A 27,896-nucleotide genomic window follows, 5' to 3' on the forward strand; every position below is an offset into this window, starting at 1 on the left:
ATTGATAAAAAAAAAAATATCTACACATATTATTATAATTCAGTACTCAATGAATCAAGCCCCATACTCTTCAAGTCTTTTATTGTTAATGCATGAATAATTGGGATTTAAGTGTGTTTTTGGTATTTTTTCCAAATTAAATTATATGGACCTAATGCTCACATTGGAGTGCAGTTATTTATGATTAAAGTTATTACGCCCTTTATGGAGTATGATATAACCCAGAAGCCGAAGAACCTCCCCCAAAAAAACAAAAACAAATGAAGCACTTGTGCGTGTAACCTTTCAAAATTGCACATGTGCATAGCTGCCTTGTTGCCCTTTGGGATCTATTGTAGCACCAAAGCATTCCATTTTTTTTCTCCCAAAATCGCCATACACTACATCTCTCACACCAAGGTACGCACAAAAGAGGAATACAAAGACATTGAAGAGAGTGCTTTGTCACAGACGGGCATCTAAATGTAGTCACTTGGCTAGGAACTTCAGCGCTGTGTCCCTCTCCTCTATTAGCTCTGTGGCTGTGGCCTCCATCTTGGCCTTGGAGAAGTCATTGATGGCCAGGCCCTCCACTATTTTCCAGCACTTGTTCTAAGGAGAGGAAGAGACAGTATGTTAATGACATCAGCTGAAACATTCTAAGTACAGTGGTGCCACGACTAGCAAAACCTTTCCCCAAAAGTTGCTTTAAAAAAAAAATATGAGTGAACTTGGGTGGGGAAGAACTGTATTGTATTCAGACAACTCCAATGTGTATTAGCATGCTAACCGTGATCTGGACAGGGAAGGAGTAGATGAGGTCATTTGGGACTTTGTAGGTGTTGCCTGAGGAGTACACACCCATGGAGATGAACTCACCCTGGATGAAAAGAAACATTTGTTAAAAAAAAAAAAACAAGAGTCCCTCAAAATGTTTGATTGTGTGGCCTACATCGCACACATGGTTTAAAATGAGCGAAAATGATGGATGGAGATGCCGGTTTACCTCCGGGGTGCCGAACCAGATGTCCTTCATGTGGTCGCAGATGGCCTTGGCTGCAGACATGGCGCTGGACAGCTTCCTGGCTTTGATGACAGCAGCGCCTCTCTGCTGCACCGTCTGTAGCACGGCAACATGGACGACATGAACACAAGCACTGGGACGTGCTCACACAAACAAAGATTTGGACACAAAATGATTTTTCCCCATGCATTCTGTCACTGAAAATTGACTTTTTAGATCACTTTGACCAGAGGGAACATCTTCCAACACTTGGCAAAAACAAGTGAGCGAGAAAGTTTCTGGACTGTCGGTCCTTTCTTTTTTGTACTTTGAGTTAAGTTTGCTCCCAAAAACGTATAAATATGTTCTATTTTAAATGTATTGTTTCCCAAAGATGTATTTATACGGGTTTTTTTGTGTTCTTTTTTTTAATGCTAGTGCAAACAGAAGTCTTTGATGCAGCCTCTCAACTGCAGAGAACGGGTGAAAAAAATGGTAGTAATTACAAAAATGGCCAGCAGATGGCAACAGAGTATAATAGATCAACCAGGGCCATAATGAAAACAAGCTGTTTCCCCACAATTCTAAGCAGATTTGTGAATAATGATGAAACTCAGCTATATTCTAATGCTAATTGCTGCAAAACGGAAAAAGATAGAAATATACTTTTTTTTCCTAATGAAAGAAGAGACTCTAATCTTTGTTTTGGTGGTTTTCATGTTTTTATAGCAATAGAACACAATATTCTGTGGGCCTTCCAAAATCAGTCAAAATGCAGTAAAACAGCCGGGAGCGAAGGGGGTTGCTTCAGTGAAAATGGCTGGGAGTGAATGAGTTAATACTGAAAATGCTTAATAAAAACATTTATAAAAAAATAAATAAATAAATGTAATACACATTTTTAAGCTTTTTCCATGGTTGTGGATGGGATTGATGTGATTAGATTATGCCCTGTTCCTGTACAGATGGTGGTTTGTAGCCATGCACGAATTAAAAAAAATAAAAATATCACAACAACGGTTTGCTCACAGTGATGAAGTCCCCTTTGAGCCAGGCCTCGTCCTTGACTGCATCAAAACAGGCCATTTCGCTGCCGGACATGTTGACCTTGCAGTGGTGCACATCCGGGTACTGCGTGGACGAGTGGTTGCCCCAGATGATTACGTTCTTGACAGCGGTGGCGGGGACGCAGCAACGCATTGCAACCTTATGGGACATGCGCACAGACCGAGTGCATTACAGACAACTTTACATACAACTGGGAAATCAGAAAGCTATTTTGCGTATCAACATTTATCCAACAGTAACAGGAAGTAGAAACCTGCAGAGACCTGAGAGCGAGCCCTGTTATGATCGAGGCGGGTGAGGCATGAGAAGTTCTCCTTGGGAACGGAGGGAGCAGACTTCATTGCAATCAGACAGTTGGTGTTGGCTGGGTTTCCGACCACCAGGACCTGAACGCATCACAATCAGTTCTCCTCATGTATTGAAGACGGCATGACTGAGCACTTCATTACCTTGACGGTCTTCTTGGCGTACTTGTCCAGGGCCTTTCCTTGGGTCTCGAAGATGGCCACATTGGCTTTGAGCAGGTCCTTCCTCTCCATTCCCTCCTTCCTGGGCATGGAGCCCACCAAGATGGCGGCATCCACGTCCTTGAAGGCCACTTCCACCTTGTCAGTGGCCACGATTTCTGCAGGGGAGGAGAATTTTGTGCGTATTATTGTGCTAGTGTGGCGTAGGGACCGAGCCCTGCAATGAAAAGTGAACATCCACAAATAATTTACTGTAGTTAAACGGTTACCTCTCAGAAGAGGGAGGGCACAGTCCTGCAATTCCATGACAACACCTTCCAGAACAGACATCATGGGCGAAATATCCAGGAGGAGCAGTGTGAGTGGCTGGCATGAACGACAAGAAAACAAAGGGATGACTAAAATTATGCCACGTAAGAAATAAAGACTACTTTGGATTGGACTCTGAAAGCCTGTGAGCAATGCCAAGGGAGTGCAGCGCATTCCTAACGAGTGGTTTTAAATTACAGCCCGAGGTGCTTGGCACTGGATCCATTTCACCAGGCTTCAAGGACAAGCCTCCCAAAGGCGAGGTGATCAATTCTCACAGGCGCAACTGCTTTTCAACTCAATGTCACCCCCACAACCATTTTCTGACAGGTGTGTCTGTCTTGTGACACACCCTCATAAGATATGGAGAGTGTGAGTGATTCCATGATTACAAGTGTTCCTTTACCTGATCTTTGCCAAAGACATCTCCTTTAGCAATACTGAACAACAGAGAGTAGGCAATCTGTCCTGCGGCCCCAGTCACCAGAACTTTAATTGGCTCAGACTGCGAAAAGGGTGGAAGGCAGAGAACATATATGTTAGTGCATTGATTTCACACACAAGGGTAGGTAGGTGAGGCAGGTAGGCAGGCAGGAGTTGGCACTCGTTCATAGGGTGTTGTCGACGTTCTCGTTCAGAGGATTAGCTTCAATCAGGTCACTTCAAATATAGACAGTGTGAGCTTTCCCTTACATATATAATATTAAAGAATAAAAAAAAAAAAAAAAACTTGACAGTGAACATTCATGTTACAATTTCACTAAACTTGTAACATGGCGGTCTACCCAGCCTGACTGGTTTTACATACAATACACAACCATCATAGCATGTACATAATACACTTAGCTTGTACACAAGGAGAGTTTAACGTTCGATAAACAGATATATGTCACGTCCGACCGACGCTGACAGGCACAGTCACGTCACACGTCCATAGACAAGATACAGGCGCAAAAACACGTTTTTGGCACTCATGGAACTTCATATCTAACTTCATAACTTCAAAAGACTATTTCAAAATAATAAATTTTATCAATCATTGTTAAAACTTAACAATATATACAATAGAAATAAGAACATCAAATTTGTAGTAGACGCGTGTACTCACCATGTTGTCGACAGCTTCTGATTTTAGCCGACCGGGTAGGATGTCATACGCCACAAAAAAAAAAAAAAATAAAATAAAAAAAAAATACTCGCGAGAGTTGGAGCGCTCACGTTCAGAACTGACGGAACTTCGAGAATCTGGGAAGTGTAGTTGTGTTGGTTTTCATATTTGTAGGTTGTTGTTTTTTAAGCAACAATAACAAGTGACGCGTGTTGCAACAACCAGCGTAATGGAGACACTTATTAACGTGTTATGCGCCGCCATGAAGATAGCTGCCAGTTAAGCCTAAAGGCCGCTGATTCTGTAAGTCTCGCCAGTTAGCATGTTAGCACGGCTTGTTGTCGTACGGTTGCTAAGCGACGCCAATGGCGCCGCAGCTGTTAGCGTTTAGCAAGGTGGAAACTAATTCAAATGATAGCAATTAGACGGCATGAAGCGTCAGCATTGTCGTGGTGTGCAAGCTGCAGTGGATAGTGCGGCGTTCGATGTCCACATGGTTTAAGTTTACATATTAACTGATAAAGCGAGTTGTTTAAATGACGTTTGATGTCATGTGCGATGATCAAAGTGTGGTGTACACACATTGTGATTGAATTCTGCTACAGTTGACGTGAAGCACGGAGCATCTAAAAGAAGACGCTAATACGCTACTTCCGTAGACGTCCTGACTGTAAGTGAACACAATATATATCAATCGATTTTGCAACTCTACTCACTTCTGTTTGTAACCTACCTCATTTTGTTGTATACTTCTTGGCTAATGTAACACTTAACGTCCGTGGAGCAATCGTCACAAATAGATAAGAACACAACAATCCAACCACAAGATCAATTGTAGCATTACTGTGCAATTGATTCACATTTATTCTTTTCTGCGTCTCTACTTGCAGTGAGTTTACTGTTGCTGTTGTCATCAGCAAAGGCCAGGTGTTGTTGCCATCTTGGTTAGACTTTTGGAGAGGCCTTGCCAGGTGAGCATTCATTCATATTTTATTGCCTTATCAATTTACTGCAGTCTTTAGGTCCACTTAGTCATAAAAAAAATGTATTGTTACATGTTGTATGTATCTGTCAAGACGACGTAATGTGAGGAAGTATCCCTGTCCAAAATCACTTAAATAACATGATTTAAAACAACGTGTCGCTGTAATTCACATACATGATCAAAACACACGGAGGAAGATGCTGCGTATGTTTTGAACAAAGTCGAAACAGACAACCTGACTCACAGGCGTATATTCTTTATCCTCTGAGAAGAATAATTAATATTACTGATGATGTTACTGCAATGTCTGTCTCCATGTATATCCGTATACCTGTATAATACTTCCCCCAGGTGGCCAAGGCTTTATCACAATTGAATTAAAGTTAAAAAAAAAAAAAAAAAAAAAAAAAAAGATGAATATTATTTCCTTTCATATCATTTGGGAAAGATAGTACATATGTTGCTTTGAATTACGGACACGGTCCTGGAACAAATGAAACTCATATCTCAAGGCAACAATGTATTGTACAATTTTTTTTGTGCTTAAAATTTTTGAATGAGTAGATCATTTCAAAAGGATACTCTTGCGTGTGTGTATGTAGCTTTTATTTGAACATTTACCATACAATATTTATCTCGGGTTATGTGAGAGAATTAGACTTTTCACAAAAACAGCAGTCTTGGCTTGGCGTGATAGGATCTGGTACCGGATTGCCACTCTGGCCTGGTGCTCATCTTTGTCCTTTCTATAAAAAAAATAAAATAAAATAAAAAAATAACTTTGTCCCTTGGAGCCACTCAGAAGTGACGTTGGGAAAAGTTCAACCGAGGATTCTGGAACGTTGCTCGCTTGATTCTCCTCATTCCACTTCATCTTTGCCTCCTTTGTCCTTTCACCTCCCTCCTCTCGCCACCTTTTTCTTCTTTTTATCGCCTATCCTATTCTGCTCCTCCACTTGGCCCTGAAGGGTGCACCTGAGCGAGACCCCCGTCACGTCGACAGCCGGAGGAGGCAGATACTGTATTATAACCAGGAGGACACCCGGCATCACCTTTTTATCTGCTCCGGTAGACTATGGCGTCTTTGTGTTCCAGCAGACGTGACCAGATTGCAGTTTCCACACCCCAACAGCATAGTGGTTCTCAACATTATTGTCATGTCTAAAATGGAGATTTCTGTCCTCCATTGCACAGTTAGTTTGCTCTGGTGGTAAAATTGGCCCAACAGTCTTGCGTTAATATCCCACTAGGTGTCAGTGCAGGACCACAATCAGCACTACTAACTTTGCCGTTGTAGATGAGCACTGATGTCCTGTTTGGCATGATCCCAGAAGAGTGGTCAGAGGTATTTTCTCTTAAATGGTGTTTTTGAACTTCCTTTCCCCTTTTTTCTTTTCTTTCTTTTTCGTTCTTTTTTTTTTTTTTTTTTTTTTTTAAAGACAAGGAAGCTTATTGCACATTTCATACATAAGTGTTTTACTTGATTAAAAGTTCCATATTTAAAAGAATTTCAAAGCAAAGAACTAAAGACACTTAAAAACAACATACAGAAATAAAAGTATAACATAGTGCAAGTAAAAAATTGATTGATTACAGAAGCTGGTAATTAAGGAGCCTTGCTATTAGTGCACATGCTTCAAAATGTTGCTTTCACTTTGTGTCTACCTACCGGGAATGTTGTGTTTTCGTCGCGTTTGTTTAATTGTCTAAATTTCACAAAAGCCTTATTATCTTCATAAACTTTGTGTGAAGGTGTGAGATGCAGGCCAAGCCATATTCCATAAAATTCTGAGGCAGGTCTGACTGAATGTACAAATGTTCAGGATTATAAAAATAGTCCCTCCCTGTAAATTAAAAGGAAAATAAATTACTTGTAAATCTGACACCAAAGACTGTTCTTGACAGCCTTGCCCAAATTTGAATAGTAATTTAAAAAAATAAAAAATAAATCATGTCTTTCCACGCTGCGATGAGAGGCGCTCGTCACCAACTAGCTTGCGAATTCATACGCTTGAGCTAATAGCTAATGAAAACCTGTTTTATGCTATCTCGCTCCAATTGAGTAGGTGTGTTCAATCTTTGCATGTTTCCATCAGTTAACTTGAAACAGGTACTTCTCTTGAGAGAGGGGGGGGGGGGGGGGGGCTCTGAATTCACTTTACAGGGTGTGATTTCTTGGATCTGTGATTGGCTGGCGACTAGTCCTACCTCTCACCCGAAAGTCACCTGAGACTCGACAAGAGCTATAGAAAATCAATGATGTCATGGCTGATTTTTGTTGTATACTGGACAGGCATTTGGTGGTAATCCCAAGTCGGCTTTCTTGGCCATGGTGGAGGTCCCATTTGAGCCCCTCTTTTAAAAAAAAAAAAATGATGAAACTGAGCAGTTTTTCCAAAGCATTATGTCTCTGGTGTGTATGTGGGAGGGAAAATGGTGTCCATGTTGACAATCTGAGAGAACGCAGGCCTCTGCAAACACACCAAGTAACTTCTTGGCACTGATGCATAACTATTCAATTAAATTTTCTAATACACACACACACACTAGCATGCTGGAGGTGTGTTTTTCTTTCCAAGTGAGCCTCGACCGCACTCCCTCTCTCTCGCTGTCTGTCTTCCAGAGGCGTTTGCATAAGCAAATGGTCCGTGAAATGGCTTTTGATGGAATCAAACTCCATATTAAGACAAATGCATATTTCATAGCCGCCGATGGACTGATTGACGGAGCGGCATCTTCATTTCTTCACTGCAGGATAGATCTCCTCCCAGGAGGAGATGCTTATCAGAATATTACCAAAGCTTGGCTTGTTTTTTTGATATGCAAACTTGTAATTTTAGACCTCACGGGGATACTTTGGGTCTAAATTGTTTTATTGTTTTTGCTCAGTTTATTTTCCCATGTTTTTTTTAGTAGCCACTAGGGGACACTAACCTGCTATATGATGACTTTACATGAGCTGTTTTGAGCATTTTTTTTCAATATCATCATTGTCCAGATTTAGGTCCATGATCGGTGTCCTCACTAGTAGAAAGACTGAATCATTACTCATAAAGTTGCATGTCACACACCAGTAGATTCCCGGTGCCTGTTAGCAATAGTATCCAAGGGATCCACTGCCGATAATTACATATTTTCACATTTTTAGTGCTAATCAGCCTGAATCAAAGTGATTTCGTTTTAGCATACCAAGACCAGGGCCAGCTCGCCAGACCTTTCATTAACCCCACAGCCCAAATCCATCCAACTGGACTGCCGGTGGCAAGTCACTGCCGAAAGCTGGCTGTCACACCCCTCTGCACAGCCATAATGTTGGGTTGGGGGAGTAGGAGAAGGTGGGGTATCGGGGGCCGCGCAACAGACAACACTGTGTGATCCGCTCGCCTGCAGGTTACCAGCAACATGGCTCGTCCCGTTTGTCTTCCCTCTCTGCCCCTTTCCCTCCCTCCCTCTCAATCACCCCCACCCTCCTCCCCCAAAGAAAGGAAAGAATGTTTTCCCCCACAACACGGCTCCGTGCGGGGATTAAGGCCCGTTCCGGGCTGCCCGGGGTCGCGCGGCAGATGTTAGCCAGGATAGTTGCTTGTTGCCGTGACAACAGCAGGGCCGTTTGGGATGTGGGCCCGCCCAGACGACCTTAAGCGTATGTATATGGGTGTGTGAAGAGAAACAAGTGCCAGTTTGGTTTGAAAGTGGGCGAGGGCATGAGGGCGAAACCGTCAACTAAACGGACAAAATTTTTGGGACACTCTGGAAGGAATTTCCACATTATTTAGGACTATGGTGGGGGTGTCTTTTTGATCCTTATGTCGGTTGTTGAAGAGTTAAGCATATACGTACCTCTTGTCAAAAGTTATCAAAATGTCGATAAATCCCTGCTTTAGCAATCTATAAATGTCTTGGGTAATGTTCAGCACGAGTGAGTCCATGATTGCTTTCCACCAGGCTCATTTCTTGACCGACAGAAAATAGAGTGATGTGACTGTGCTCATATCCGTTTCTTTGCAAGAGAATTACACTCGCTTGTGTTTAAAAGAAAACAAGAAAAGGCTGCTAGAAGTGTCGGACAAGTCGCTATAACGCTAAAGAAGTGCCCGTTAAAATGAAAGTTGTTTCACATTTGGATGATACAGGAACAACAATCAAAACAAACTTATGGGACAACAGTAGTTTTCACTCTTATGGGAAGACTTTCTCCAATTTTTTGACTGTGAGGTTTTCTGAAGATCAAGTTTACTTTTTTTTTTCCTTCAAAATTAAGGCCTTAATTGTCATGTCATTATAAAATGAGATGTTGTCTTAAAACCGTGAAAGACGATCAAAATATCACAGCTACAGTAAACATCAACATTGTCCAGTCTCATAGGAATTCTTTGAAATTTGACAAATATGTCAAGATTGAAATGAGCAGAACCATCCAAAATATAAATTGATATTCCCAAAGGTCTTGAATTGTGGTAAATTGAAATCAGAGCCTTTCTTTGTGCACTGGGAACATAATTAGAAATAAAATATGGACAAATTAGGAATTGAGATTAAATGCTCTATCTGGCTATTAAGTCAAGACATTTGGGACAATGAATGATCATCTGTGTAGTTCATGACAGTTGCTCGTATCAAGCTCACTGCTGATTGGTCCCATTCAGATTATAAAATGATGTCATGAAGCGGCCAGACAAGAATATCTTGATATAACAAGAAGGGTGGAAAACCGGTTTGAATCGGTAGCAATTGTTTGTCAGCTTTGTCAATCACAGCAACCGCACAACTGAGTGAAACAAAATATCAGCAGTTAAAACTTGAGTCTAATGATGATTGGCATGATCTTTGTGACGTACTGTACGGTCTGTCGATACATGAACGTAACAATGGTCCAGACAGTGTAAAATGAGCAGGAACTTGAATAGGTCAGTCAAACAATCATTTCTTATTTCCGCCTGCTGCTTTTCCCAACTTGCAGCGTTTTACTTGCCCTGTTAACAGTGTCGGGTACATCTGAGGATTAATAGTTAAAATGCGAAAATTTGAACCTGTGCGCTCCTGACGTCAAACAGGCTTAACTGCTGGCCGAGTATGTTCAAATCAGAGGCCCGGCGGCGGCCCCTCTGCTGCTCCCAGCTGTCAGCCCCGACGGGAAGAGGATACCGCTCCTGACAAGACAAGACTTGACCCACGAATAGAAGCACTGCTCTGCTTTTGTGCTGAATAGAAGTGCAGAATTGACTCTTGTAAGGGTTTCTCCTTGGACCTATCTATCTATGTGGGGGGGGAATTAGTGGCGTATCTATCGTGTTTGTGTTTCCATGTTTGTTCGTCAGAACAATGAAACATATACCGCAATACAGTTTGGATCAGACTTGCTATTTCACCATCAAATTGGATAAAGAATACATACTAGTGGAATTAAACTTTGCATGAAAATTCATACCAAACTATACCGTTCAGTAGAAAATGAGGTCAAAGTTTGGTAGTCATTTGGAGCATTTGTCATGAAAAGGGCATGCGAGATTCAACGTTCATATTTTCATTGTCAGTTGTTTAAATTTGAGGAAAATCCAGATGAAATTTAAGACCCAGGATGTTTGTTTTTGGTCGATGAGGGCGTTTTCCTTTAAGTATGATTGACATCTGCCAGGTCATTGCTGGGAGTAGACAAGGTAGAGGAAAAGATTGTTTATTTACTTGTAGATGGCAGCATGCCTCAGTCGGGGGGGGGGGGGGGGTTTGAGAGGGTGATAACGACACCGGAATCCATCTCAGAGGTCGCGGCAAAGGGAAGCGAGCCCTTTTGCTCTGCGCGCCATCGACTCGCAACTCGCCGCCGTGTCAACCTGTCACAGGTGGCGCGAGACAGAAAGACGGTGGCTGCCCGCTGAGGTGTGTCCGAGGTGTCACGGCCTCCCTCGTCTGGGAGGTGACAGACAGCCCGTGTGTGAGCGTATGACGGCTGAGTAAGACCGTTAAGAAGTCTAGGGGACGTTTGGCGTGACCTTTCCTTTCTGCCGGGGTCCGGGGCCGCTCTATGAGCCTGACAGCAACTTTAGAGGACCTCGACATCAACTGCCTTTGACAGGTGTTTTGTTGAAAGTTGACCACATGGGTGGTGGTCAGCTTGAAGTTGTCTATGTGCACATTTCAGGTGAAGTGATTTTTGATTGTTTGCTTCCAATTTTGTGGGAACCGTTTGCTAACATTTGCACGAGATTGCCCGTAGAATAGCGCACCTCAAAATCTATCATTGAGTGCAGGTAATTGTGTGAGGTTCTTGGCCTGTTGGTTCGCAAGACATAAGTTATGACAGGTAATGAGTCATTAAGATCTGGCGTGTGTCCAGATGCTTTTATTTTGGATGCGATTCCACGTATATGATCGGCCTGTGGTCATAAGGTGAGGGGCGAACCACGGGGCAGAAAGCGGCTTTAGGATCCGAAAATCCATCCGCGTAAACAAAACCCCAGCATGTCAGCGTGACACGCGTCACCTCGACGGCGACAGGGTAGCGGCACCGCCGAGGCGCATCGTGGCCCAGAATCTCTTTGAAGCCGGCCGACCCGACAATTGTGCAGCTGCTGTGGAAGTATTGCCTTTCGTGCCCTTGGGCGCCGCCGCAGGGGCAGAAACGCCGAGCTTTTAGCGAAACGCTTGCCGGATTAGCCCTATTAGCGGAACAGGAGGGAGCGACAAGCGTTACAGCCCTAGTGTGCAAATGTTTAGAATGATTTGGATGGTTAAAAACATGTTGAAGGCATAATCAAGCGGGATGTCTTCCTCACTTCTACTTCCTCTCCATCATTCCTCCTCACACACACACACACATTTTCTTTCTCAGTCATTACTGAGGCCGTGTTTGCCTTTCTGCTCCAGGCGTTGGGTAAATACCTCTGCTGGAGTGAGTTTCCCTTTTTTCCCACCTTCTTCCCTCCATTAGCTCCTCTAATGACGTTTACACTTGTGCTTAGAAAAGCCTCCTCACATCTCGGCGGCCTCCTCCTCCTTCCTTGCCTGCTTTTCTTTGCTCACTCGGGCCACAAGATCATGTTTAAAGGTTTTTGGACTTTGCGCTTAGTGTCCTCCTTTTGGAAGACTTAGTCAAATTCATGAGATAATCCCTTATTCGCGGGGAAATGTACACATTACAGGAGGAAAGATCAAAGAAAGGGTCAAAAGTATTGGTAGAGTGAAACACTACTATCCCACAAACGTAAACAATAAATGACCCTCTTATAACATTTTTTTTTTTTTTTGTAATTCAGATAAAATAAAAAGGTTTTTGTTTAATTTAACAAAATATTGAGATACTGTATGACAATTATCTAATTCATGCTAATATTATCATTCTAAGTTTTTCCAAATGTATTCATTTTACTTTGCTTACTGAATTTTTTTCTTGTGGTTCCAGTTTCTTGTTTAGTAATGTCAATCCCTATTAGGAAAGGAAATATGAGGTGTCTTTGTGTCTAAAAATGGCAATAATTTTAATCATAATAAAGTTTAAAGTGCTTTCCAGGACATCAGTCGGTTAACTGCAACAAGATATGTGTATAATTGACAGAATTCTCACCTTTTATCCAAGCTGGAGAAGTTTTTGTCCAGTTATGCAACCTTCTGACCTAATAAACAAAACAATTTGGCCAGCTGATAAGGGAAGACGGCTCAGTTTTGACATCTGAACTCTTTACCCCTGCATGCCCCTTGAACCTGGAATGCGACTTTCAGTGAGTGACGTCTTTCTGTTGCTCTCTCCCACACACACATGTACAAACTCATTCACATTTGCGCTCTCAAAACCTGCCCAGAGGCCACGTCAGAGCAGCTTCCCTCCGCTGCTGATTGACGTGTCTTGTAAAACGCATACAGAGTGACTGTACCCGTCACCTCTGCTGAGCAGTATTACCTTCGCCTCATTTTGTTCTAGCTGTCCATCACTCCTGTTCTGAATGGGCTGCCGCGAGACTGAAAGGCTGTGGGCCCGCTGCCTGGCGCCACTTCGCCCTCCCTCCCGTCAAAACGAAGATACGCCGAAGCGTATAGCCTGTAAGCGTATACGCCTCACACTTGACATCGTCCTCTCTGCTCTCAAACGAGACGAGTTGTGTGCCGCCTCAGGTGCTTGGCTAGCAAATGAAGTGTCGGAAGGATCACTGAAAACGGAATAGAACTTGATTTGAACTTTGTAGTCCCACTGGTATATTTGGGTTGTTGTTGTTGTTGTTGTTGTTGAAAGATATTATTGAAGTCTTTCCAAGTTTATATTTGAACAAATTAAAGAGTTTCAGTTGAGAATTCAAATAATTTTTTAGGTTGTTCTCTGTTGTTGTTCATGTTTCATCGTGATTTAAGGTCTGCTATTAGCTTTAGATTGTGTTTACTGTCTATTTGATATTTGAAGTACGAGACTGAGGTTGTGTGTGAGTGTGTCATTCACTTGGCAATTCTTATTTTTTGGCAGCGACCGCCGCCGTCTTCTATTTGGGTGCACAAGAAAGAGAAGAATACCTGTAAGAAAGTTCCTAAGATGTCAAACCAAAGTGTTTTTCATTCCAGGCTTTCCACGTGTGCACACTGCAGCTCCAGTATGAAAGCCTGAGTGCAGACCCCGAGGTAATCACCAAATCACCTTTGCAAATTATTCATTCCACAAAAACCCATTTCACTTATCTCGCACATCTCTTGTCTTAATTTCCGCTGCTTGCCGCTTCTTAAAAGCCAGATAACCTCTTGGCATTGTGTCTTTTTCACTTTAAGAAAATCATTGCCGCATTTCAGCATGTCCGGCAGCCGTTTCCCATCCTGACTTCAAATATGTCCAATCATAATGTCCACCCTCCAAGAATACTGGCAACCAAAGTCCGATCACGAAGGTCTTCGTGTTGTATTTAATTAACCCTGTGAGATCGCAAATATTTACAGTGACTCATGTTGCACGCATTGACAAACATTCAAATATATGTGACCACCCAGAGTGGAAGGTCAACACAGAGCACAGAAGAAGATGCAGACACCAGACAAGGTTATCTTTTCTTTGAAAGAGGAGTCATGTGCCCCCCCTCCGCAACAAAACAGCATTTCTTTTGATGTTGAATCAGTTTCTTGACGGCGTAAAAGACAGTGGACACACACTACCCCTTATAATCTGCCTGCACACCCCCACAGAGCTCTGAAGGGGTTTTGGGGGGTGGGGTGGACAGGTAGACGTCAGCAACCTAAGCCAAAAACTGGATGGCAGTAGTCCAAGACTTTTGTGTGTATGCTGTGTGTGGGGGTGTTTGCATGAAGTTGTTTTTCCAATATAAAGTCATCATATTAGGAAGTTAAAGTCAAAGTTTATTGAAGGAAGTTTTATTTTAACAAGTGTGCCCTGCCATTGGCTGGCAAGCAGTCCAGGGTGTACCCCGCCTACTGCACAGAGCCAGCTGAGATAGGCGCCAGCAACCCCCACCCCCACCCTTGTGAGGAATAAGCGGTCAAGAAAATGGATGAATGGATGGATATTTTAACAAGTGTAGTTTAAAAATGCAACTTAATATCCATTCATTTTCCAAGGTGCGTAAACAGCATTTACTCTTTGAAAAGACACTTTTATTCTCCAAAAAAAATAGAATCTCAAAAAAATGCACCTTTTCTCCTGCAATAAAATGACTATTCCTGTAATAATTTCTCATTGTTCTAAAAAAAAATAATAAAATAGAAAATCAATTTTCAAACTTACCAGGTGTGCAATAACTAAACGAAAACCATCTGACATTAGTTTCCCACCCTTCCAAAATGGCTGATGCCCTCTAAAAAAGCCGTTTAGGAGGAGGACAGAAGAATCCTCTTATGTCGCTAAACTCGTTCCGCCGTGGCCGCACCATGCTAGCCGCAGCGTTTCCACGGTACCTCACGTTATCTCGCCGTATTTTTGTTGGGACTTGTAGTTTGGGGGGTTTTGAGCGGCAAAATGAGATATTCCACACAATCCCGCACCAGGAGGAGTATGTGCGGTAGATAAGAGCGACTCCTCAGAGATGAAATAAGAAAGAGAAGCCGACGCAGCAATATAACTGCTTTACCTTTTGACTCCGTGTACACTTGTGTTTTTAAAGTATCTCCCGCACAAAATGTAGAAGGTTATTTTTACACTCTTACACTGCAATATTTCAGTGCCTGACGACTGTGAGATTTAATACCCACTTAGGCCTACTGATACCACTGTATATTGTGTGATTTTTGTAAAATATTCGGGTTGACAATCAATTGTATTTTCAGGATGCTTTGTCGCATCATGCTACTTGCCACAGGTCAGTATTGGTATTACTCCTATTAAAAAAAAAAAAAAAAAAAAAAGGGTAAATAAATTAGTTGATAAATACATGAAAATTTCAATCTAATTTATTAAAAATTTAAAAAAAAGTATTTGTACTACGATAGACAATATGGGTGTGGAGTGCCCCCACTGTAGTGTAGATTTTTAAAGTGATTGTTCTTATGTTAATGTTATGCCCGAACATGTGGGAAAGGAGAGCCACAGTCACCGGTGCGTTTTGTGTGGTTTCTGTAACCCAACAGAACTAACTATACATGATATCTGTGATCATGATATATCAGTATTATTTGGCCTTGGCGGAGGCCGACGCTGTACTGGCTGCCATTCGGCTTTCCGAATAGAAACAAAATGGCATGAAGGTGAGACAAGCCGACGTAGACTTGTGAACTCGGACTGACATTGCCAGGCGATCACGGGCGGAGTATGCCCGCGCCCCAATCGTTCACGCATCACAGGCGTGCAATGACTGACGAGCACTTGAAGGATGACAGTTAACACAAAGTGGACAGCATTCCGTGCATGTGTGTGAAAACACCACAACAATAACCGCGGGTCACTTTATTTCTTGCCTATATGAACTCCACCAAAGAGGCGTTTATCAGTTTAAGAAAAATTCACACACTCACACAAAAAAAATCTATATTTTAGGGAGGTCTAAGTACATGAAGTACAAGAATACATTTTTTATTTTTTTTACTGTCATGAAAGATGCACATAATTGATTTATTATTTTTATAGTAATAGTAATATTAATAAATAATTCTAAACAATAATCCCATGATAATCGACTATTGGTCCATAGTGTGGAAATCCTGGTTGATCAAGACATGTTTACGTATGATAATTGTGAGAGTTTGAATGTAATGATTGAACTTTGAATTGTTGTCAATGCATGTTTATGGCATGTTTGCCAAGTATGCTTGACTCTGTATGCTTTGTCTCATGTGCTTTTTTTCTGTTGCTTTTCATTGTGGGCAGAGTCGGGTTCCGCCGGGTCGTCAGATGGCGTTCTGCCTGGCTGAGCTACACTTGTGGTCCACCAAGAGCTCCCTCCAAGTCCAAGGTACTTATCGTAATTTAGATCTCTGCCGATCGCTCATTCTCGTCCCCGGCGCTTCACTTTGCCCGGCGCCTCATTCTGCCTCCACCTGTCATCAAATACTTTGTTTGCTCTCCATCGGACGTTAACAGCAGCTCGTTCAGTCAACACCTCCAGTCCGTGCTGCTCATTGTTGCCTTCTTTGTCGTCACTTGAAATGTTCGTGTTGCTTTTACAGCGTTCAATTGTTGGTCGCTCTTAATTGTTTAGTGTGACCGCAGGTCCATCTTGACAAATGTGCTTGTTGCGAAGACCACACGCACGTTGATGTTTCTATGTCATGGTGCCTTTTACATGTTGAAATTGGCTTTAATTCTGGCACTTTAATTTTCTTTTTGGGGGCTTTAACATGCTCACTATAACTCACTAAAATTCTGTTAGAAAATATTAGTGTGAGTCACCAGTCTGCCTAAATGACACTTCTGGCTAATCACCATCAAAAGTGTGACATTCAAATCAATTATCAGTTCAAATGTTTTTATTCCATTGGTTGACACATACAGTGATGCTTTGTACTACTTAAACTTATCAATACTATTAAATATGACATTGAGTGAGGACACATTTCTCTATAAGTCCACATGGATAGCTCATTACTCATAAACGCACAATAAACATACACAGTGGCCGCACGCTTGACATTTTTGTCGGTTTCTGCACTCGCCACCTATCTGTCCATCTCCTCCCAATGCTCCGCTTCACTATTTTCTTGTTTTCTTTCCCTTCCATTCCATCTTTCACAGTCTGCTGGACTCTGGGGCAAGATAGTGTCCTTCTTTTTTTTTCCACAGGGATGACGACGTGTGAATGTGACTCCATGTGTCCCGTGTGTACGCCGGCTGACATGGCCATATTTGTTTTTGTTTTTTTGTTTTTTTGTTTTAACCTTCTATCTTGCAAAAACGTGCCCGGATAAATCTCAGCAAAGAAGCCTGCTCGCTGAGTCGTGACACAACTTTCTATCAGCGCATACGTCCGCTTTAACAACAAATTTTGTTTAGATTTTTAACACATGCGCGCCCACGATGCTGATGTATTAAAATGGATAAGAAAAAGTTTTGCATAAGGTAGCAGAAGTGTTTTAAAGCTGTGAAACAATGCTAAGATGGTTGCCAAAATATATTGGCTTTTGTGAGCAATTAAATTCAACTTATTTTTCCCAACACACCCATTTTTTTTTTATGTTTTTTTGTTTTTGTTTTTGTTTTCAAGCGAGGAGCTTGAAAGAGTTCAGTTCAGTATAATGTACTTCATTGTCAAGGGGGACACTAAATAGATTTAAGACAGTCAAGACAATTTGAGAAAAATGGCGCCGTGAAGACAAGAACAAAGATAATTGACAGATAACAGCAAGGACAGCCTGATGTACTAGTTATGCTCGAACTGTGCAAATTTAGCAATTTTGGAAGATCCTTTTTTTTTTTTAATATACTTTAGAGAAGGGTGATCCAAATTGTGTTTTTTGTTTTGTTTTGTTTTTGCTGGATACATACCAGGCGTGTGTCATGTAAAAAATTTTATTCCCCATGTTTAAAAAGCATGTATTTATGCTGTAATGTGAATTTCTAGGTCCAGTACAAGGTGAATTTTGTGCGCGTGTGTGTCCTGTTGTATTAGCGTGACCTCAGCAGAAGCAGCAGCAAGAGTGGCGGTGTGATAAAAAAAAAAAAAAATGATGTGTTGTGCGAATCTTGACTTTTGGGGCCTGCCGGAACATCAGAGCAGAAAAATGCACACCCTCAGCAATTTGTCGTGTGTTTGTGTGTGCGTGTTTGTGTCTATTTTTAATGTCTATGTGTCAATTCGAGACTCTCAGACGAGCCAAGATGGGCACACTCGTCTTTATTAAACGCCTCCTCCCATCCACCCGTTCCCCATTCCGGCGTGGACCCCCTCAATCCTCCAGGCCCCCCCACCTTCCTCCTCTCACCTCCCTCCAGTGGTCTTATCTAAAGCGTGGTGCTGGCAGACGGGACAGGCCAGTGGCTGATAGCGATTGTTTATCCCACGGTGCAAAAATTGCTGATTTGTCTTCTGTGTTTTTATTTTTATTTTTTTTTACCCTGACAGCACGATTCTCATCTCTCTCTTTCTCCCTCCCTGTTCCCCCTCTCCCTCTCTCGCCCCGCAGACTCAGATATTGGCACGTATCAGTACCACGATAAAGCAGAGCCAGGTAAATAGTGTTTATGTTGCTTCCGTGTTTGCGTTTAAGATAAGTTGCATTTGTGTGCACATAAGACACAAACACACAGAAGTCTTATGTGTTTTTGGGGGGCGTCTGATCATTTTTGTACACACAAAGGCTATGTTAGTATGTGGGATTTCCATGCTAAATCATGTGCACAGGTTGTTATTATTCTGATGAAACCGGCCCCGTGTTGCTGCTGTTGACCCCGGGGTCTTGCCACAAAGTGATAGAACTAAACTGTTGACTTTGACCTAGATCCCATAGCAGGAGGCCCTCTTCCCATGTACGCTGCCCATGTATTCTCAACTCAACTTTATTTATAAAGCGCTTTAAGAACAGGCATTGCTGTGTACAAAGTGCTGTACATAAATATCAGTTTTAAATATCTGTTAAACAAGAACAAAGTAAATATTTTAAAGTGCAAATGTAAGTTGGTTTTTTTTTGTTTTTTTTGTTTTTTTTTAAACAAGTAAATACATTTACATCAGTAAATAAATAAGAAGTAGTGAATAAAGAGCTAAATATATAGCAGTATTAGTAGTAGTAGTGTCTGGGATAGTATGGGATGGATAACTCTTAAAAATTAATGACTATTCTAAATAATGTATATGACTGATGCGTTCTCGTAATGGATCGATGGGGATGGGTCTCGAATAAGCTTCGGCTTCTACCCGTCAGCCCTTCTTTCAAATGTCAATGTTGCAAATGATGTGATGTGATTGATGTAAGTCGTAAATGTATCAATATCAATAACCGGAGAGACATTTGTATGGATTTTAGCTTCCTCTTTTCCTCTGCCTTTCTCTCCATCTACATGTTTTATTTTTAGTCTTATTTTCCAAGTCATGCTTCTTTTCTTTCTCTCATCTGAATACCTGCCTTCTTCTCTGCCTCCAATCTTCAGTGGAGGAACGATGCTCTGCCTCCAAATCCTTTCATTTGGAGGATTACTAAAGTGTGCCTTGATATCACAGTGCAGGGAGGAGGAGGAAGAGGAAGAAGAGTCAACGTCCAAACGTATTGTAACATTTCCACATGGGGATGTAACGGTAGCCATTGCGTGCAGTAGATTATGTCATGCTCTTGGATGTTTCGGTAATGGTGTATTTGTTTGTGAGCAGGATTACATTTACAACTAGAAGAATATGAATTTATGTCAATATTTACGGATTGTTATCATGATTATATTTTATCAAAAAGGTGCAAAGAGTCTTACATTTGGATTCTTTAAACCTGTAGATACCCTTGTCTTTTTTTTTTTTTAACCATGCAAAATATATTTTAATATAGTCTTAAAAACTAATGTATTTTTTTTTCTGCTTTGGAATATGCGCTCAGCCAACAATGCAAAGTTTTCCTGTCAGAGTTGTGTTTGTATATTTGACAGTCAAGCCCCTGACGCCCACTAGAGGGAGACCCAGGCTCATTGGAGCGCCTCAGGGGTCCCCTGCATCCAAATAGCCCACCCGCCCCGCCCAGCCCAGCCCTTGCCTTGAGCAGGTGCCTGTGTCTGGGCCTGCCTGCTCCCCTGCCCACCCCACCTCCTTATCTGATTAATACTACTCATCCAGGAGGTGTTCCAACTGGACAGACCATCTTGTTGGCTACGACCCGGCCGACAGGCGCCATCGTGGGGCGAGCTTTGCCAAAACAGCTCATTGGATTCCGAGTGGCGTTTAAACTGCAGTGTTGTGAATGAATGAATGAATGAATGAATGAATCGCCATTTCAGGGGCCTCAGTGGCCCGACAATTCAACAATTTTTGAAAGTGTGTGTGCATTGTTTTAAAAGTGTATTCATTTTCTGGGTCCACAACGAAACACTCACTCAGTAGCGCCCCCTGGAAAGTTGGGGAAAAAAAAAAAATCAACCACCGACACCAATTCCATAAGAAAGTCTCAAGAACCCATGTCTGGAATTTAACAGGATGTCGGACATTTTGATTTGGTGCAGCCATTTTGGGGCGAATGCGAGGGCTGAGATGTTAGAAAAATAATAGCCCCAGACACCAGTTTCACCAACTGAAATGAATTTAGTCTAACATGTCATAACAAGACACACAAAAAAAGTGTCAAGGCCTGAAATTGAACCGAACTGAATTGTACTTTTCTGAACTTAGTTTAGGGAATTCTCCCAAATGATCCCCCAGTCAAATCGGGTATTTAAAACTAAATTATGACTTTATTTTGTCGACGAGGGCGAGGTTTGGTGTCAGTTTGACGATTCGCCATGAAAATATAGTTACATCTTTATTGTAACTTCACTTTTTGTTTTGTTTCTCTCAAACAGCCAATCGCCAGGAGCATCACTATTTCAATGACCAAGTCTACTTCACTGAAGGTACAGTACAAATGTGATTGATTTTATTTATTTTTTCCCCAAGCTGTAGGTATACAATTATTAGCATCTTGGGCAACTCACTTCCTTTTATTCTCACCCAGTAGTTGAATACAAACACCCTTATCAGGAGACGAACACTCATCTCGCCGCCCTCACCCCCTTGTGCCCCCCCTCTCTGCATTTACATACTGTTTACCTCCTCCTCACACCCTTTCTTAATGGAAAGTCTTCATTTTTATTTTGCAGATACTGTATTGCACCCCATTAAAAACAACAGTCCCTCTTTTTTTCCCAGCTGTTCCCGCCATTGAAGCTGAGGTTGTTTATACGCGGCAGCCAGCAGATGCTCAAATTCAATTATGTGTTCTGTTTCCTCTCGCCGCTTGGCCACCAGAGATGGAGAAACCAACATGAAGGAGGCCTTTTGCACACGTGGCGATACGCGCCGCGCCGAGCGAGAGGTTGCGCCGGGGAGATAACTTGAGTGCGCCACAATTAAGTGCGCGCTTCTCCTTGAGGACCCCGTTTTTGAAAGGACGTTCGGCTACTCCGGGCTGAAAGCGGCCGACTTAACACTTCCGCTAGCCGCTCTGGGGACCAAGCTGCAGTAATGGAAAACCACTTTATTGTAGTATTGTGCTTTAAAACATTGCATTTGAAGATGAGCATACTCTTAACAGCACTGATTGAATGGATAATCATGCCGGAGACATTAAATTTACCACATCTGCTCAATGCAATTGCTCCTCTTTCTTACCTTGACACTTTTTCGTGCATTCCCCCCCGCCCCATCCAGCTTCATCTAGACCACTGTGTCCAAACTATGGCCCGGGGGCCATTTGCGGCCCGCCGTCCATTTTTCAGTGGCCCGCGACATATGCTAAAAATGGCATTTGACTCAGTTCAAATAAAATAAACAAAACAAAGAGTTTGGAGATGGTCAAAGTAAGAAGAGAGGGTATTGAAAAACAGATGCCATTAAAGGTTATTTTAGTTAACTAAAACTAATGGGGAAAAAAACTAAAACAAAAATTCAAAAAACAAAATTGTTCCTGAAATAAAATAAAAACGAAAATGCTTTTTTAAAAAAACGAAAACTAACATTACAACATTTTATGTTTACAAAACTGTAATTATAGCAGACGTCCTTCGTTTTAGTCTTTGGTAATTAATTTAATGCATGAGCCTTTGGGGATGCTTTTAAGTGACTTTTAGTAGATTTATTTTGATATAAACCGGAATAATGACGTTTGAAAGTATGTCACACAGAAGTGACGTCATCTAGCAGCAGCCATTAGCCATTTAGCATTTTTATAAATATGCAAAAGCACAAATAAATTATTTGTATAATTTTTAGAACTAAACACAATTTCTCTTCATAACATTATGTGGCCCTTGTGTCCTGATTTTCAGTATGTGGCCCTCAAATGAAAAAGTTTGGACACCCCTGATCTATACCTTTACACACAAGCAGAGAGCCGGGAAAAACTCGGCTAAGATGATGGATAGCTCCGCCATTTAATTAGTGTTATTCTCGTTTTCCAGAACATAATTAGCATCACTACCATCTTTCCTCCGCATGGTTGTGTTGTCACCACCTTTTATTCACCACATTGACCCCCTGTCACACTCAACCGAAATACGTCTGGATATTGTTTGCATTCTTCTCCTTTCTCCCCCTCTTTTTCTCTCTCCAGTTTCTACTTGTTAAAAAGTTCAAGTCACATGATCTCCGGCATCATTTTGTCTTCTAGCTCGAGGCTACTCGTGGACCCCCGCCAACCGGCGTCCGGAGAGGCTCGGCGATTCGCTGAAGGAGCTGGAGGTGCCCGCCTATGCCGTTCAATCCAACGCCCCCCCTCCCCGGCCGTCGTCTTCCTCCCTCTGGGGATTTTCTGAGTTTTCCCTTTCCGAAACGCTTGATTGATTAACAAATAGGGGCATTCTCTCTGTGCGCTACCTCTGCCCCTCACTCTCACCATCATTCTCGTTTGTTCTCTTGCCTCCCCGCTCCTCTCTCATCACTTCTCTTTTGGCCCAGCTCTGTCATCGAGGGGGATATTTGAGGGGATCAGGGGACCCGCTGGCTGCCCCCTCATGCCTTCCCCTTCCTCCCTCCTTCTTTTCCTCTTTTTTTCCTTCCTCTCCACTCATTTCGCCCCACCGCCCGCCCCAACAGCCCTCACCCCTGTACTTGGGGCACTAGTACAGACCTGGCTTTGTTTGCTGGAACCTGTCTGGCTGCGCGCACACACACGCACCGCTTACTCGTAACCATTGTCTGAAACCAGAAACACCCAGTTTACCTCCACGCCCCATCCCTCTCCTCCTTCTCCGTCCTTCTCTCCTCCCATCCAATCACCCCAGCAGGGTTTGGAATGCGGCAGGAATGACTGCCATTTCACATACACCCACTCATACAAAGTAGTCAGAGCAAGCAGGAAAACTTATGTTGGCAAGTGTCCGCTTACATATACCACCTGCACAATGAATGTAAGTGGGTTTTGCGGATGTAGATGCAAAATTGAACTGGGGGAAGCCCATCCCCCGCAATTTTTTATTTTTTTTTGACAATAATATGCTCTATGCAGCCCCACTGGTCTAAATATGGCATTCTGGTTAATAATTCATTAGTGGAATATGAGTTAAGCAACAAAATCCAGCGTTTTTTTTTTTGTTTTTTTGTTTTTTTCTATCCATCTCAGGGGCAACCATTTTGCCAATTGCTTTCGGCTGAAGATGATGTCACAGTTGCTCTGAAGCTGAGCTGTGATTGGTTGTTGCCTGAGCCCTGAGCAACATTGATGTCATCTTAAGTCGACAGCAAGTGGCAAAATGGTGGCCCCCTGAGATGGATAAAAATAGCTGGATTTTGCTTCATAACTCATATTCCACAAATGTAATATTAATCAGAATGTCACGTTTAGGCAAAGTGAGGTCTCATATAACCTATTATTGTCAAGAAATGTTCAAGGTTGACTTCCACTTTAAAACAGACTTATCCACTCATAAAGCCCCGTTTCCCAAACACAATCACCAAAAAAAAAAAAAAAGAGTAGTAGGGCCTCCAGAAAAATTGCCCACAGAACCAGTTTTACAAGTCAGCATGAAATTGAGTAGTCAGGACACATGAAAAAAAATTCTGAAAAACCCAGGCCTAAAACGGAATGTTAAGGTCAGACATTTTGGTTTAAAGGGGCCTAATTTCAGGGCAAGAAAGAAATAATTACGCCCCTGTGATTGATAAGAAAAGAAAGTGATGTCACCTGATTGGTTTTGGTCCGAACACCAACTGATTGTGACCTATTTGTCTTCCATTGTCCATCTTTCATGCTCATTCAGGAACTGTTGCAGACCAACACCTGCGTTGACACCAGATGGAGGAACACACATTGTTGCCAGGTACACACACGCGCGCGCACACACACACCAACACTCGTTTCAGCCTTATGGAGCAGTACTGCACCCAGTCCTCCCTGAGCAGGCCACAAATTAGTAGCTTCACTGCAGTTTGCTTGATGTGGTCCTTTCCTGTTATCCCCGGTGTGTGTTCCCCACTCTAATGTGTCTTCTTTGTGCCTTTTTTTTTTTTTCTTGTGTGTCTGCGTGTAGCTTCTACTTAGCAGCGGCATACTGGTAACCTTGACCCTCAGCGGACCCCAACTCGAGCAAGTGTGCATCGACCGAGCGTTAGTGGGACGACTGCCAGGTGACACCGTGACTGATGGTTAGTGGGAGAAACGCAGTACGACAATAAGCGCTTGCCTTTCTCTTTTGGAATTACGGGCGCCCTAGTTGGAAATTCACAGTGATTGTCGCACCGATGACTCAAAAGTGGCACAATTTGGAGTTTAACCACCAATTTCTGCCCTCGAAAGTGAAACAAAACTTCCCACGATACTTTGGCCTGGTGGACATATAAAGCTTGAGATTTTTTAGCCCGAAGTGTTTACTTTGAAATAATTAGTGTTCTTTATGAATAACTAAATAAATAAATTTTTTTTTTTTTTTGTTTTTTTTTTTTTTGTTTTTTTTTTTTTTAAAAGGACTAATTACAACAATGCTAGTTTTATTAGCCTGTCTATGGCAATTTGCATTATATGTTAGCATTAAGCTGGCGGACTTTGGTAAGTTCTGTGGTTTATCCAAACACACAATGTGCAACTCTCTCTCTATTTTTTATTTTTTATTTTTTATTTTTTTTTTAAACTTCAGCTAGGAATGACAGCGACACTGTAAAATAGTTTTGTGTATATATTCTTTATTTTGATTATTTACAACAACTTTAACCAAATAAAGTTATTTTGTTTTTTAATTTTGAATTAATTTATCGTATGTTATTTACTGTACTTTGCTATAACAAATAAAAAAAAATGTAAAATAAAAAATATTACATATACATTTAAGTTTAGCACATTTTCATGGATTTAATTAAATAATGTTTACACACTGATAAATAATGCACCTAAAAAAAATTACTTAATATATATCATTAAAATAAACTATTTATTTTCACATTTTGTTGTTTTTATCTCATCTATGAATGACCTGGCCCATCTGTCCCTTGAGGTGTGTTGTGACCATTATGACTCAGTGTTACCAAATACTGTTCCTATAATGACTCACTTCACACTCTACTACTTGTTTTTTCATTACCATGGCACTTTATGACATCATTTAAAAGTATAGCAATGATTCTTTCCGGCACAGACATACACTTTTAAGCACATCCTTTTATTACCACACACATACACATGCACGCGCGCACACACCTTACAGGTGCCACAGGTGAACAGGCCGACTCTGCTAGCTAATTGCAGGCAAATCCTTTTGTGTTGTGCGTCCAGGGGCCTTCCCTTAAGAGCATCCATCAGTGTTTTTTTTTTTCTCCATTGCGTCTTCGTCCAGGGGGTCCCCCCCGCCCCAACCTTTACCCCCCACACACACATACACCTCCCCTCCCTCACCACACGCCTTTACTCAGCAGAGAATAAGCGGTGGCCCAAATCTGATAATTATTTCTTTCTTTCTGTATCAATTATTTGTTCATAACATGGCCTCCCTGCTTGGTCTCAAGGTACTCGATAAAGGCCCACTAGTGTGCACGCACACACGGAATACATATGTAATGAAAGCGTTTTTGTTTTTTTTGTTTTTTTTAAAAGACCAACAACTGTTTGCAGCATGTTCACTCACTTTAAAGAAACACGCATAACACACACCTACAGCACACGCACGCACGGGGCCCACAGGTACGCAGACGCCCAGCAGCCTCCCGCTGTGCTCCATTCAAAGCCTCCGAGGCGCTAATTATTAGCGTAATGGTTGTACGAGCGGGGGCGGGCAAGTTCAGGGGGGTTTGATGGTGGGGGATTGTGTGGGTGTGTAGCATGTTAGAAGCTCTCCTCACATCTGTCACTAGTTAAATTAGCCCGCTTAGGTAATCAGAGGAGGAACACACTGGAGTACACTTGCCACGTGCAATTAAAACACACAGCTTATAGTTGTGTGTGCGTGCTTGTGCCATTCAAGTACATAGCACAAAAAAGATGCAATTATGAGAACCCAAGATTTTTTTAATTTTTTTTTTTTTATTAAGAGTGCGAGAGAGGTCTTAATATTACAAGAACATAAAAAGAGAAGAAAAAAAGACAATGTGAGAATTGATTGTCCTGATTTTTGTTGTTTTTTTGCTTTGACTTGCAATTTCTTTAATGTCACTCCTAACTGAAGTTTACTGTCAAACTAAACATATAACCAAGAGAATTACACTTTTATTTTACGACATACTGTATCTTAACATAACAGTAATATAGTCATGGTAATATATTCTTTATCCTCTGCAAAGAACTGATAATCCTGCTGTGTTGAGAAGCCCAGACAGGAATTAAGCCTCCAAATACAGTATATCCATATGACAGTTTTATATTGCAATAGGTGGCCAAGGCAGAGCTGGAACAGATTAATGGCATTTCTGTTCATTTCAATAGATTATACAAGTATTTTAGGGAGGGGGAAAGTCATGATTTTAAGAGCGAAAAAGACTCAATATTATGAAAATAACGTACAAGTACTTTGTTAAAAAAAAAAAAAAAAAAAGACAAGAATATTAAATTATAGGAAATGTAATAGAATACAGTAGTTGTATTTTTTCAAGAAATATTTTTAATAGAGATTAAAGATTTTTTTTCAATAAATTATGTAATATGGGATTAAAGTCAAGGACAAAAATTCATATTACAAGAACAGTATTAGTATTATGTTAGTATTACAAAAGTATTATATTACCTTAAAGTAATATTTTTTGAGAAAGAAGAATTATGTAATATGAGTAGTTTTTTCGTAGGAAAAAAAGCATTGATATAATTATTTTATTCGGAAAAAAATTTTAAAAAAAATTCAGCACCTGTTAAAACGCAACGGGCTGTATGTGGGCCCCCGGGACACACTTTGCCCACCCCTGATTTCTAACACCAGCTGTACACCGACAGTTTGACTCTGTAACTGATTATTTCAGTTTCACTGGTTTCCTATGGGGTAAAATTGTTAAAAGATTCAAACAAATCGGATCTTTTAATGTTCCCGCTGTCTTTGTATCTTCATTCAGTTCACCATTTGCCAGCTGCCCTTTTTGTTTCAACGTGCAATAGAAACAAACCTTTTTAGTAAGCGAATGCGGACGATAATCCCGTTTCTGCGCCACACGGATTAAACTAAACGCCAGACTTGTTCGGAAGAGCCACTCTGTTCCAGCCAGGTCCCTTTTTATGCCTCTGTGGCGTAACAATGCTGGATTATTCTCCTTTCTTCAACTTTGTCCGCATTCTCTGCGGCCGTATTTCTGTTGCATCATACCGAGGGCTAGATTACATATGTTTGCGCCATCAAAGCATTAGTGGCGTCCTTTTTGGCCGACGAGCCGCCCGTGTGCTCCGCGATTAAGCGTCCTTAAGTGATTTTTCATAGCCGGTTTCATTTACTGGTGTTTTAAATGTGCTTTGGCTAAGCCCATTGGCCTCTTATGTCAACACGCTGCTCAA

General features: G+C 41.7%; 2 protein-coding genes across 5 annotated transcripts in view; one reads left to right on the forward strand and one right to left on the reverse strand.

Moving 5' to 3' along the window:
- Positions 1-64: 64 nt before the first annotated feature.
- On the reverse strand, positions 65-4,432 carry mdh1ab (malate dehydrogenase 1Ab, NAD (soluble)). Its single transcript, XM_077495588.1, has 9 exons — positions 3,935-4,432; positions 3,233-3,331; positions 2,787-2,883; positions 2,500-2,675; positions 2,314-2,436; positions 2,012-2,188; positions 986-1,099; positions 770-859; positions 65-591 (listed from the first exon to the last, which is right to left on the reverse strand). The coding sequence occupies exons 1-9, from the start codon at positions 3,935-3,937 to the stop codon at positions 469-471; spliced, it is 1,002 nt and encodes a 333-aa protein (XP_077351714.1). The 5' UTR covers positions 3,938-4,432; the 3' UTR covers positions 65-468.
- The window catches only part of wdpcp (WD repeat containing planar cell polarity effector), a 56,668-nt gene continuing 32,728 nt past the window's right edge, over positions 3,957-27,896 (forward strand). Inside the window, exons 1-10 of one of the 4 annotated variants that reach the window (XM_077495577.1) lie at positions 3,958-4,237; positions 4,540-4,604; positions 4,825-4,905; positions 13,464-13,520; positions 16,204-16,288; positions 18,456-18,500; positions 20,806-20,856; positions 22,611-22,681; positions 24,199-24,258; positions 24,469-24,583. In XM_077495577.1, coding sequence (XP_077351703.1) covers positions 16,228-16,288; positions 18,456-18,500; positions 20,806-20,856; positions 22,611-22,681; positions 24,199-24,258; positions 24,469-24,583 — 403 coding nt within the window. In that variant the 5' untranslated portion in view covers positions 3,958-4,237; positions 4,540-4,604; positions 4,825-4,905; positions 13,464-13,520; positions 16,204-16,227. Of the gene's footprint in view, positions 4,605-4,824; positions 4,906-13,463; positions 13,521-16,195; positions 16,289-18,455; positions 18,501-20,805; positions 20,857-22,610; positions 22,682-24,198; positions 24,259-24,468; positions 24,584-27,896 lie in introns of all 4 variants that reach the window. The other 3 variants (XM_077495578.1, XM_077495579.1, XM_077495580.1) reach the window with 3 other exon arrangements.

This window comes from Festucalex cinctus, chromosome 14 (genome assembly GCF_051991245.1).
Source record: "Festucalex cinctus isolate MCC-2025b chromosome 14, RoL_Fcin_1.0, whole genome shotgun sequence".
Lineage (NCBI taxonomy): Eukaryota > Metazoa > Chordata > Actinopteri > Syngnathiformes > Syngnathidae > Festucalex > Festucalex cinctus.